General features: G+C 48.5%; 1 protein-coding gene across 1 annotated transcript in view; it reads right to left on the bottom strand.

The window, feature by feature from the left end:
* Positions 1–12,942, bottom strand: part of tgfbr3 (transforming growth factor, beta receptor III) — a 57,208-nt gene that overhangs the window by 35,184 nt on the left and 9,082 nt on the right. The window contains exon 3 of the mRNA XM_076045112.1: positions 4,731–4,918. Within this exon, the coding sequence (XP_075901227.1) occupies positions 4,731–4,918 (188 nt within the window). The remainder of the gene's footprint in view (positions 1–4,730; positions 4,919–12,942) is intronic.

Below are 12,942 nucleotides of genomic sequence, written 5' to 3'. Positions count from 1 at the left end.
ACAACAACAGACAGAGATTTCATTTTACAACCCTGGAGGTTGTTCAACCTCCATCTACTGCGTTGGCTTTTTTATTTAAACGTTAATCTCAGGCGAAGTGCCTCCAAAGTTAACGCCAGCTTGAAATGCGGTCCCGCCGCCGCCGCCGCCGCTTCCCGAACAGACTCAGATGCAATCAAAATACTATTTAAATGTCCATCCAGACAGCGCAGGGTTTGTATTTTTGTCTGAGCTGCACGTCCCAGGACGGCGCTCCTGCAGAGCGCCAGCGCCTGGTAAGCGTCTCTTGCGAGCCACTCAGGCAGTCGAAGATATCTGGAAATTCCAGCTGATAAAACAATCATCTGCTCCGCCTCACCCTGATTCAGGGCCAGTGGCTGCGTTTGATGTTGTGCCTTTGGTGAGCTGATTAGAGGAAGATGGGCGACTCTGGATTCCAGAGGCCCCCCTTTCGTGTTTACCTTTTTACGCTATCGCCCAACATATGCCCAGACAGGCCCCGCCCTCCCCCACCCCACCAGCCCTTTTTAGGACACGCGTCTCTCTTTTGTTGTGTCGGAGTAAGTCTGGAACCAGAGCTGTCCACCGAGCACGTGTGCGCCGCCAGGCTTCCTTGTTAGCAAGGTGCAAGAGGCCACCTCGAGTGAGTGGCAGACGGAACACGTGGAAAAATATCCCAGCGCGATAGCTACACGGCTGGACCAGAGCAGCTCCGACAGAAAGGAACACTTGAGGATGAGGTCATTGTTTTCGGTAGAGCTTTGGTGGCAAAACACCGACACCTCTGGGTCAACACGCACGTATTTGGCTTTGAAATCCCGCGAGGGTTCGAGCACCGGGGCGAAACGTGAGCCGGTCTATTCTGAAAGTAAACCGAGATTCATTCACTCATTTGTTCGAGAAGATTTGATCTTTTTCATACAATCCGATGGAATTCGCCGAGAGCTAGGGAATGTTTAGAATCGTTCCGGGCGGAAACAGAAGGGGCGGACGTGAAAAAAACTACGGGCAACCACATAAGGACGCTGCCTCCAATGTCTGGCCGTCTTGGATCAGAACCACTGGAGTGTGAGGAGACAGCAAATACAACAACAAACCCGTTTTCTGTGAGCATCTGTGCTCGACGGTGACTTTGTTTTTGTTTTTTTTACAGGCTGCTTTTGAAGTCATGTCCACAGTTCAGGTATCATAGGGTCCTTGTTTCAGTTGATACAGCAGGTCAAGCCTCACAAGGAAAATGGTTGCATCCGAGTCACATTCAACCCTTTTTTTCTTTGTGAATGTAGACTTTCACAGTTAATATGGGTGCCCAAGAAAGCGCTGCTCTCCATTCTGGACTTGTTTTACTAAAACGCTACGACCGCTCAAAGAGTTTTACCCCTCGGCAAAATGGTTTCACCCTCGGCGGAACGCAAACCAAAAATATCACTCTGGATATTTTTAGCCATCGGCTACTTGAAAGAAAAATACGCATGTTTCCTCCTTTCTTGTGCTGTGTTATTATTGCACGCCGACTGCCCCCCCCCGCGAATGCGTGCGCGCAGGCAGACGGCGGCCCGGCCGTTGCGCCCGCCGCCAAGGTGTTCTGTTGCACTTAGTGCCTCCACTTCTGGTGTGTGGAGGTTGGCCCGGAGCCAACGCGTGCATTCTGACTCGGGTCCAGCTGTGCATTTCTTTCTGTGCAGGACGGTTCACGGCCCCGAGTTAATACCCGTGCAGAATGGGTTCACCGGAGCAGGCAGGAAGCGATTCATTGCCGCCCTCGCGTCTCTGCTGAAAATGCGGACAAACTGCGAGCTGCGACTTTCACAAGTGAGGGAGACGCTGAGCAGGCCCTCACACATCGCAGCTGCAGGATGTGTGTCAGCCTGTGTGTGTTTAAAAGGGTCTGAAATCGACCATATGATCCCCTTTGTCCACACACGTGCACGCACGCACACACGCACGCAGCGTGTGCATCAGCAGATTCAATCCTGGACGCGCTAGTGGTGTTGCAGTTGCTAAGGACTCACTGGGGCCCGCCGTGGTCTCCAGACAGTCAGGGCAACACGGTCAAGCGAGAAGAAATAAAAAAAATAAAAGCACATCCAGCACAGACGCCTCTTGTGCTGCAGGACATCGTGCAAAAACATCCAAACACGGCCCCGTCCAGCAGCACGGACGCCACTTCCTCCAGAGTTAGCAGAGGTGAGGAGGAGGAGGAGGAGGAGGAAAAGGAGGAGAGCACAGAGAAAATCTACATAACTGCAACACTGAGCAGCCACCTCAGCCCCGACTCGGAAAATAAGCAGAGGAAAGAGCTGCCAAAGCAAGCAGAGGGGAAGAAGGACCCATTACTGAGAGAGAAATCCCTCTGCAAGCCTCCACGTCCAACAAGCCACATGCATAAGAGTCTGAAATGAAAGGAAAATATTTCTCTTCATGAATTTTTACATGATTTTTTTTTTTTGTCTCTTTCGCTATAAAACCAAACTGTGCTGTCAATGTAGCCGCATGTCGAGCGAAAAGCCAATTTTCTCACATTTTTGGCATCTTTGCTCCGTCAAAAATAAAAAATCCAAAAATGCATCCAGGCCAGCCTGCAAAATTGATGAGGTGATTCAAGGAGGACTAATCAGGAGCAGAGCTGCTCCTCATCAAGGCCCTGCAGGTAGGAGCATCCTTGCCCAAATGTGGCCAATTACTGCCTTCACTTCGCGACGTAAATCTTATTCTCAAGCAGGATTATCACCTGGCACGAGAGTGTGAGTGTGAGTTGCAGCAGGGCCCTCAAAGTGAGGCATCGACGAGGCCAAGGCGCCCGACAGCGCCGCTCTGCTCCGCCGAATGAGGTGGAAACACAATCAAGGTGCAGATGACGAGACGAGGTGACTGACAGCATGACTCAGGGAACAGCCGGCTTTTTAGAGCCAGAATGAATCTGTCATTAGAGTCAAAGTGAAAATATCAGCTAGCGGAGGAGGCAATGACATTATATACAGCCGGTCACGCCGAGTGGGGTTTGTGGCATCCCAGAAAGCGACTGACTATTTCCAGCCAAGACGTGAGCGTAGAATGAGCATCCACGCCACCGTTTAATACACAGCGAAAGGTTGCTGTACATGAGCTGGGTTACACCGTCTAGACAACCTGCCTGACAAATTAAACTAACATACGGAGAGAAGACTCACCTCCGGTGTCGTCTCCTCTTATATCAGTGTTGTAGTCAAAAAAATAAGTCTGACAAATCTTCGTTTAAAGGAGAAAAAACATACACACACACACACACACACAAAAAAATCTTTGCACACCCCAGAAAATATGGAACAGATTGCGACTTATGTAATGCGGCGCTGCGTCTTCACCGCCAACAATCCGTTTCTGTATGTTTGACAAAAGTGCAGCAGCAAGTCTGTGCCTGCTGCCGTCAACACTGCGCGAGCTGTGAGGGGACAGGTTAAGATCTCCCCACACACACACACACACACACACACACACACAGTATTTTAACGGGCTGGTGATTAATCTGAAAACTATGGCAACGCTCGGGGGGCCTCGTCACGACACACACTGTGTGACACCTCAGCAGCGCCACGGCTTTAGAGGCCAGGATTCCTCGGGAGGAAATGAGAAGTGCCAAATATTTGAATGAGCGAGACAAAGAGGTCTTCAGAGAGTCAACAAGCAAAGTTTGCGAAAAGCACAGCGGAGGGACTTTGAACGCCTTGACAATCGTTGTTTTGTTTCCTTGTTATAGTTGCAGTAAGTGCTTCTCATCGGGTCTGTAAGTGGCGGCGAGCAAGACGGGTTTCACTGCGCTGCGCCCTTTACACCGTCCTGCCCGAAATGTAGCTTTGCCTCAGTGTTCAGTGCAAAGAAATCAGCAAAGGGCGTTTACCCACAGGCGCCCTAGGTAACATCTCGGTACGGTACGGGTCGGTATTCAGGCATTTCCACGAGCCCCAGTACGGTCCCAGGGGTTACGATTTTGGTACCCGCCTCCTTGGGGTTCGAAGCGAGCAGAGCTGACACCGTATGGGTGACGTAGCAACGTGCAGGGCACTGATTGGGTAAGAGTTTTGACGAAAGCCAAAGGCAGTCTCTCACGAAAGACCAAAACCGCCATTTTTTTAAATGCCCCGCGTGTGGATTTTTACAGTTTCACGTATTAAAAACTGAAAAGATTATGAAACTGTACCATGGGCGAACGTAGAACTACAGACGTTTCTGTTCTAGGTGGCCGAAGAAAAAGCTCATAGAGAGCTGGACGGACGGAGCGACACACAATGAAAAGCCTTCCTGGTTTCGCAGCCGGTGGCCGTCGATGTACAGCGAAACAGTGTCCGCAGAAATAAAAAAAAAATTAAAATGCTGAGCGACTACCGAAGCACCAAGGACTACAACGGTCAGAGTGGAACGAACAGAGAAAATGTTGGAGGTTTGTTCAGCCTAATTCGGATGCGATGGAACACCGACGCGGTGGCCAACGGGAGTGAGACGGGCTCGACTCGGCCGGTGGACGACGAGAGAATAGTCGGCCACGACGATATTTGAAAACATGCTTGAGGACTGTGAATGTGTTTTGTAACATCAAGCAACTTTAGTTTGAAGGCTATTTGCGAAGTAGAGCCGTTGAATCGTGTGGATAAACCGCTAGCCACCACCGCTAACTCCGTGCTCTGCTTGTGTTGTGTTCGCTGGCAGCGAAGGTGGTTTTTCTTTCTGGTTTTTTTTTTTTTTTTTCGACTTACTCCTGCCGGGGTGCTGCGCAGTCGATCGCCAGCGTGCGCCCTCAGGTTGATGACGTGGACCTCCTGCGGGAGGCTGCTGGTCCCCCTGCTGGCGCAGCCCGACAGCGCGGTGAAGCTCTTCAGCGAGGCCTGGACCGGGTGTCCCGACCCGACGGGCAGCAGCTCACACGGGCTGCGGAAGAGTGGACCTGCAGAGAGAGAGAGAGAGAGAGAGAGAAAAAAAAAGAGGATGTGATAAGAACAATGGAGAGGACAATGTCAAGTGGAGCTCAGAACTGTCAGCCGGCAGGGCTTTCAGAATTTCCCTTCTTTATCAAACGGCAACGCCGGGTTTTCTTCCGCGCCCTGCCGCAGTTCTTGTCTTGTCTTGAATTGTGATTCACCCTTGTGAAATGAAAAAAAGGGATTTTTCTTTTTATGGGAACTTAAGTGCAACAACGTCCTCTTTGTCTCCCTGATGAATGTTTTCCATTGAAGCGGTTTATAAAAAATGAGCAACTGAACAAAAGATCATTTATTTCTAACATGACAGAATGGTGGTTGAGTCGAGGAGAGGTGAAGGCTTTTTTTTTTTTTTTTTTCCCCAATAGTAGGGCTGCACAGGAAACATAAGCAATAAGCAATAGGCATGTTCTGGGCATGTTAAGGTTGCAGTGATGATACATATTAACACAGTGCCAAAGCATTTCTTTGCTCTTGCTGTTGTTGGTTGAGCCAACACTTTATGCATGCGTTGTGGAATGTCAACTAACTAAAAACATCTTTGACTGTCTTTTGCACATCTGCCCCTGGTGTTTGTTGTACATAGATCCATTGCATTTTTTTTATATTTTATTGTATATCTTGAAACTACTGTATAGTTTAACCACTGTTAACTGTAATCACTGTATAGTTTATTTTTATTCTTCTACTTTCACTTTTTATATTGTTCTTTTGACAGCTGCAACAGTGTAGTTTCCCAATTTGGGATCAATAAAGTTCAATCCAATCTATCTATCTAATCCAATCTAATTCTCAAGAGGCTCAATGCAGTTAACGATCCACCTCTGTCAACTTCACTTGGACGTTTCACGTGCAGCGCGTTGTGACCTTGTCGTGGCGGCAAAACAAGGTGCCAAACAGGCCTTTTCCATTAGAGGCGGGTTTGTCCTGCGTGGACGGGGTCAGACCCTGCGTCGCACCCCGCAGCTCGGTGCCAGCCCGGAGCCACGCTCCTATTTCAAACGCATCCCGCCCTGCACGCCACGAAGGCCGACGGCAATCAGGCGGAGCATTTGGAAACGGTTAACGTCTCGAAAACACTGTCACACCCTCACCCCCGACTCGCTCTGAAAACAGTGTCTAAGCGGCGGGGGTGCAGTCGGGGTGGGAGGGTTTTTTTTCCCTTCCCCCCCCCCAACACGTATCTGTTGTTTTCTCGTTGCTTCACTATCCCAAAAGCATATGTCGGAGCGCCGTCGCAGCCAAGAACCACGTATGGTGTTCTTGCTTACGCTGGTTGGGTGGGGGGGGGGTTTGGAGTGGAGGGGTTCACAAAGGCTTTACTGTGAACACTGGCCGCTCATCTCATGAGATAAAATCCAAAGAGCTCGACAGATGTCTCTCAAACTGCGCTTTGGATTGGTCGGTTTGTTGATTGGTCGGTCGGTTGGTTAGTGGTGAATTATCCCCGCATTTAAAAAAAAAAAAAAAAAAAAAAAGGAAAGACGCATTTCAAAACTCCTAACGGGATCGTACGTCATTAACAGAAATGACAAGGTCTCATTGCTAATGGCAAAAACCTGTGGCCCATGGCTCTTTAAAAAAAAAAAAAGAAAATACCTCCTCCCTCCCTTTTCCTCCCAGAGGGCCGATGGGCCTATTCCCTCTCCAGCCGTGTCATCAGGCTTCACTCCCACAAACACGTCGAGGGGGCATTCCGACTCACTTTTTCCCCCCTCGCGCACGGAGAATAACAAACAACTGCCAGACAAACAAAGAGAAATGTAGTTCTTTCTGGGAGACTGCCAAAAGATTACAATGCATGTCAGGGCGATGGTTTAAGGTTTTTTTTTTAATTGTCCAGGGGGCTGGAGGTGGGGTAGAAATAGGTCATTGGTTTTCCAAACCTTTCTTTACTGGATCTAATAAATGGTCAGATAAACACCAAGTCAGTTTTCTTAAGAGAATGATAGAAATTTGGCAAAATCTCCTGGCGTATTTTGGCTCATAGAAGATCTTAGATAAGACCTTTTCAGTACTTTGTGGAGGTTTAGGTTGGCGCACAATAAAATGTCAAATGATGCTGCAAATGTATTGAGTAATTCAAACCCCTGAAGGGGGAGGGGGGCGGTCACTAGCATTACAAATACTCGGTGGACCGAAGCACTTGTTTACCAAGGTTAAAAAGACACTTTCCTCACACTAGGAAGTGGGCAGTCTGACAGTGGAGGCCATGACCAGACCACAGCAGGCAAACTGAGGCTGATGGGAGAAAAGGGAAACCAACCTGATATATTATTTCATAAATATTGCTGTCTATGTTTAGTTGTTGTTTACCAATTGGTGCTCGCAATATATAACAGCCAAAAACATATATGTTGTCATCATTAGCTTAAAGAAAAAGAGACTATTACAGAGGAAAAGATCCACTCATCCTCTGTCACCTTGCCTAGCCCCTCTGCTCCTGTTCCCTCCATCAGCGGTGGAGCACAGACTGCGTCCTGTCCAGATACTACCAGTGACTCGACTTGCAGCCAGCCCAGGCCAAGCGCCCACAGCGGACGAATGAGTGGGACTGTTGTTCAATATGGCTGAAAAACAAGTCCTGCCAGAGCCGGCTAGACTCTGGGCGAGCCACGGTGCTCCGGCTGAATCCTCCACTCCAGCTGTGACGGCAATCAGGAGCATGATTTAACTGACTTCAGAGACAGCAATGAATAAAAAGTGGAAAGGTGGGCTCTGAGTTTATGCTGCGGTCCCAATGTGCAATACTGATTATTGTATTGTTAGCGTTACCTGAGCGATGACCCATTTTCACTTCAATTTAGTCACTTTATATTCTACAAATCTTAGAATCTAATTCTGGTCTTACAAGTCAAAGCATCATTTTATAAACGAAAATCTCTCTTTTTGATCATATTCATTGGTTTGAATGTCTTTTGCCCCTTCGCCCAAACTAAAATGGGTCTTAATAGTCTATGACAATTTACTGAACTGAATGTTCATATTTTCATGTTATCATAGACAAGCATTTAGTGTCATTGTCACAAGGGAGCTTTTCATGTGCAATCCAGATGTTTAGCAAGATAACCAGGCCAGATGAATGTGAAATGATGGACGGACACACGTGTTGGAAGTGCAGTGGAACCCTTCAAATGAGCAAAAACTCCACTTTTATATAACCCGTGACATTTTTCTGTGGCCTGAAACTCTGGACTCTGGCTGAAATGTATGTTTCTTCAAATTCAGGCTTTTCTGAACCGAAGGCTGAAGGACCTTTTCCTGCTAGCGGCATCCACCAATAGAACCTCTATTATCTCCCAAGAGATAAACACTCTTGTTTCCAAAAAGAATTCACTTTGTTGCTTGTCCACGCCGTGGTACGGAGCCAAGAGCCAAGGGTACATACAGGAAGTGATGTCAGACTGTGTGCCAGTTAGGGACAAATCTGATATTCCCACAAAGCCATTTCCGAAGATAAACAAACAGAACCTTCCCTCCCCTTGTGTATGCGTGTGTGCGTGCGTGCGTGCATGTGTGCGACTGTTTGTGTGCGCACATCCTCGCATGTCGAGTTCCCAGTGTCCTTTAGCGTGCAGCCTGATTGGGTTTCTGCAGATACCAGAGAAGCCGAGGCAGTGAGGATTACCTAACTTATGTCAACACCAGCTTTAATAAACACAGTCAGAGCTTCCCTGCGTGCGTGTGTGTGTGTGTGTGTGTTATTGCATTTCAAATGTGTAATAATGCACAGGAAAAACGAAAAGGGGAAAAAATAAGACCAGTTTAATTACATTGAATGCGAGGGAGCACCGAGGGGCCTCTCACTTTAAGTATATCTGGACTCTACCTAAGATAGCACAGTTCCCATATGGGCTCCAGGATTAGACGAATCCTCTGGTCGCCTTGGTGTTTTCCTGCAGGGCACGATTCCCATGAACCGCGGAGCACGCACGCACGCCAGCGTAGCGGGAACGTAATATTCTGCCGGCTTTTGTTTTCCTAAGGGGCTTTTTGGTCGAGGGAATCGCTAGCTCGGCGAGGTTTACACTACTCGCTCCTGAACCTGCAGTCACTAGCACAGGAAGTGAGCGGAGCCTCTCGCAAGGGTAGCGCGAGTTCACGTTGGCCGGGGCCCTGCCTATGAAACAGGATTTATCTCTGGGGGCACACGGAGGAGGAGGAGGAGGAGGAGGAGGACAAGGGGGAGGGCAGGGAGTGGGTGGGGGGGTGTAACAGGACGAAGGGAGGAGTGAGCCTCACCTCCATTAAGGAAGTCATAAAGTGCTCCATCAAAGTGTGAAATCTATAGTCAGATATATCCTGCAAACGCCTCTGTAACCCAATATTAGCTAAACACACTTTATAGGAGGGTCGTCCGCCTTAATCTTGTCTGCTGGCACGTAATTGAAAAAGCAGCTAAAATGAGTCCTGGCGGATTATAGTTTATCTTTGAGGGAAATGTGGAGCACATGCAGCGCCGCAGCTTCTTTTTTTTCCCTTTCTGGCACTTAAGCAAGTTAACAGGTGTTCCGACAATAAATTATGCTGCACTCCTCAGGACTGGAAAAGACATAATAAATGCACAGAAATACAAAAAAAAAAAAAATAGGAAAAGTTGAGAGAAACTGATCGACTGATCTAAACATCCTAAAAAAAAATTTTTTTTAAAAAAGCATTATGTTCCTTTTCCTGCTTCACTAGAGAATTAAAGACACACAATGCTGCCTATGTAGGTCTTCTATGTGGGAAGTTGACATGGGGGGGGTCATTTCAAACAAAAGGTTTACAAAGTTGAGGGAGGAAGTTTTGTGGCTGCAACAAATCTTATTAAGGCTGTGAAATACTGAATCCTTCATCTGTGGCCACTGGATTCTCCCCCACCCCCACCCCCACCCCCCACCACAAGCCTCCCACGATCACAGAAATGACGGAAGTGGCCGTTAAAACAGTCTATTGTTGAACACAGAGAGGAATTGGCCGTTATTTGAATGAAATCCTTCATTCCAGGGAGAAATGACAACGCTTTCCCAAGGATGATGGATAATGCATGGGGCGGGGAGGGGGGTTCACTTCGCAAACACCCCGGGAGCACCCGCCTCACAAGTAGTTCAAGCACGAATTCCAAGTCCTGTCAACATGATGTTGACTGGAAAACAAGTAGATGCGTCCAAAGACCACCGGCGGAGGACGACAGTCCGCGTGAGAATGAAGAAAGAGCTTGACGAGCGCACAAAAAGTCTCGACTGGCAAAATTGAATTTGAATTCCCAGACATTGAAACCTGCATGTACACTAAAGGCTGCGTATAGCCGATTATACTTTTATACCGAAAGAAAAACATTTACGCTGACTATGTTGTTATGAAACACCGCTGACAGATTACACGGGTGCCTGTGATGATGCAAAACATCACCGTGACCTCAAGGAGGAGGGGGGGGTAGGGAGAGGTGGCAGGGGGTGTTTGACCAACTCGAAGCTGTGAAGCCACATCCAAACAGAGGCCGTGGAAGCAGTGGGCACGCTTTTTTTCTCTCTCTGGTCCGGACATAAATCAGAGAGATGAAGGACGCGGCTCGTTCCCACAGGAACACAGGAGCCACTGTGTGTAAGGTGAGACGGCTGGGAGAGAGCCGCCATGTGTGCCCACGACCAAAGACCTCGCTGGCCCGGCGCTGCCGCCGAACCTCTCGACTGACGGCCGCTGACATGTTCTGTCTGGAGACATCATGTTAAGGAAGAAGGAAAAAAAAAGCAATGAGTTGTCGGCAGCGCATACGTGACGAAACGAGAGTTGGTTTGAGACCAAAAAAAAAAAATGAGAGAAATGAATGAAAAGGAGGAGGAGGAGGAGCAGCGCGGCTTCAAAATGAGAACACATTTTGAGTTTTAGTCCCCCTCAAAAAAACTGAAGGAGTGCCGAAGTGTGCAGGAGGTCCCACTGCGAGGTATTTACAGTGTGGCAGTGATGTGGGAATGTTTGGAAGCCGACATGTTCCGATACGATAATGAGTGAAAAGCATCCGTCAGCGAGTTCGTGTTGTTTCTGCATTGGAGGCACAATGGAGACAAACGTCTGTCCTGCCGCCTCGAGGCCAACTCACTCGTTCATCACAGACGCAAAAACTTTGGCGTCTGCAGTCTGACAGCGGCGAGAGGGGAGAGGAGTGTGGAAGAGGTGGGAGTGGGGGTGGGGAGAGGGAGGTGGCGCTGAAGAGCAGCCGCTTCATCTACATTTACACTTTGGTTGAAAAGCAAGTGGGGAGCGCTGGGACGGAGTTCCGATCTCAGATTCCCAGTGCTGATAACATCCATGGTGCTGAGCTCTGTATTTCGGACTTTTAGCACTGCATTAAGAAGAAGAAGAAGAAGAAGAAACAAACCTCAAAGGCTCTAAAAGGTGTACAACAAAGTGGGCGGAGCCAAACTCCAATGTCAAGTTTGTTTTTGACTGAGTGACCCACCCCCTTTTTTCCAAACACTTTCAGTGGGCTCTTTGCCTGACGGATGTGTGAAATAAATTCAAGAGAACCAAGGAAACATTTAATCAGGCACGTCAGGGGAAGACAAGGGGAGTCGAAGGGAGTCAGGGGAGGGTCCCCAAGCGGCCAAGTAGCCGACATGAAAGATCTCTGTGATCTGGCCATATTTGACCAAAAAAAAATAATAAAGACAAAATGAAAATAAGCTCCTCCACGGAGCAGCAGGTTGCCGTCAGAAACAGACAGAAAGCCGAGGCTGAAACAATGGCGGCCCTTTGTGCGTGTCGCTCGGCCTCTGAGCTCCGTGCGAAGGAGCCACAGAGGTGAGAAAGGCCAAGGCAGCCGGCGCTTTCACACTGGCTGGAGGGGAGCGCATTCCTCCGGAGGTTCTTTTATCGTCAGGAAGACAGTGAGAAAAAGAAGAAGGAGATGGAGCAGATGAAGAGGAACGGCTGTCAAGCGCGGCGCTGCTTTGTGTGCGTACACAAAGAACGGCGGCGGGGGCCTCTTGAGTGAACAGTTAGCAAACAGAGGGCGCAATAAACGAGATGTGTGTTTAAAAGATTACTCATCACTGAGAGAATACACACTCCATGGATAGAGGAGTGCAAATACCATAAGAGCAATCATATTGTCTCTCTGTGATGGAAACACCTTTAAAAACAGCAAAAAAAAAAAAAATAAGAAAAGAAATACAACCGAGCAGAAATTTGTCATCTCCGCCAACAGCCTCTGAAAGGAGCTCTTCAAGAATAACAACGACTTCTTTCACTCGTTTGAGATCCGATTCCAAAAAATAAATCAGAGGAAAAATGAGAATTTCAGAGTGTGGGTGTTTGGGAAGTCAACCCAAAGAGCTGCTGAGGCAACGTGAAGGGCCTGCTGTCATCTTCTGGAGGGAGCCTCTGTTTTCCAGAGCACCGCTCCAAGGTTGGTGAAAGCGGTAATTTTGAGGGAAAGAGGCGGGGTCAAGGTGAGCCCGGCAAGCCCGGCCGAAAGCGCCTCGGAATGTGCGCGTCGCCACCTACAGGAAGCCTGCAGGAGGTCTTTCTCTGCACGATGCACGAGGTCAAAATTAAAACCACGCAAAAGGAATCTCATCTAAGAAATGTAAGCTTTCCAAACTCTCCAAGGATAATGTTTCTTTTTTTTTTTTCCACCACTACTCTCACTTTCTTCAATGAAGTCACTCTCCCTCTCCCTCTCTCCCTCTCTCTTACTTTCTGCGGCTCCAGTGTGTTTTGGACGGTGAAACACAATGGAAAACACACACAATCAGTCCAGCTGTCTTCCATTACGGACTATGAGTGAAATTATTTACACGCCTGCTTACTGGAACTATGGGGAGAGGGGGGTGGGGGGGGGGGGAAAGGGAGGAAGGAAGGGGGCGGGACCTGCTTGACTCTGCTGGTTTTTGTTTTTTTTGCGTGAGCGCTGCTCTTAACGGGGAGGCTGACGAGTTGTGATGGGACCAGGATTGAGAGACAGCGCTGTGGCGGTGAAGATCAGCCTGCCTGCCTGCCTGCCTGC

Source organism: Nelusetta ayraudi, unplaced genomic scaffold (genome assembly GCF_046127955.1).
Source record: "Nelusetta ayraudi isolate G7.1 ecotype Tasmania unplaced genomic scaffold, CSIRO-AGI_Nayr_v1 ptg000084l, whole genome shotgun sequence".
Lineage (NCBI taxonomy): Eukaryota > Metazoa > Chordata > Actinopteri > Tetraodontiformes > Monacanthidae > Nelusetta > Nelusetta ayraudi.
This window is presented reverse-complemented; position numbering and strand designations above follow the sequence as displayed.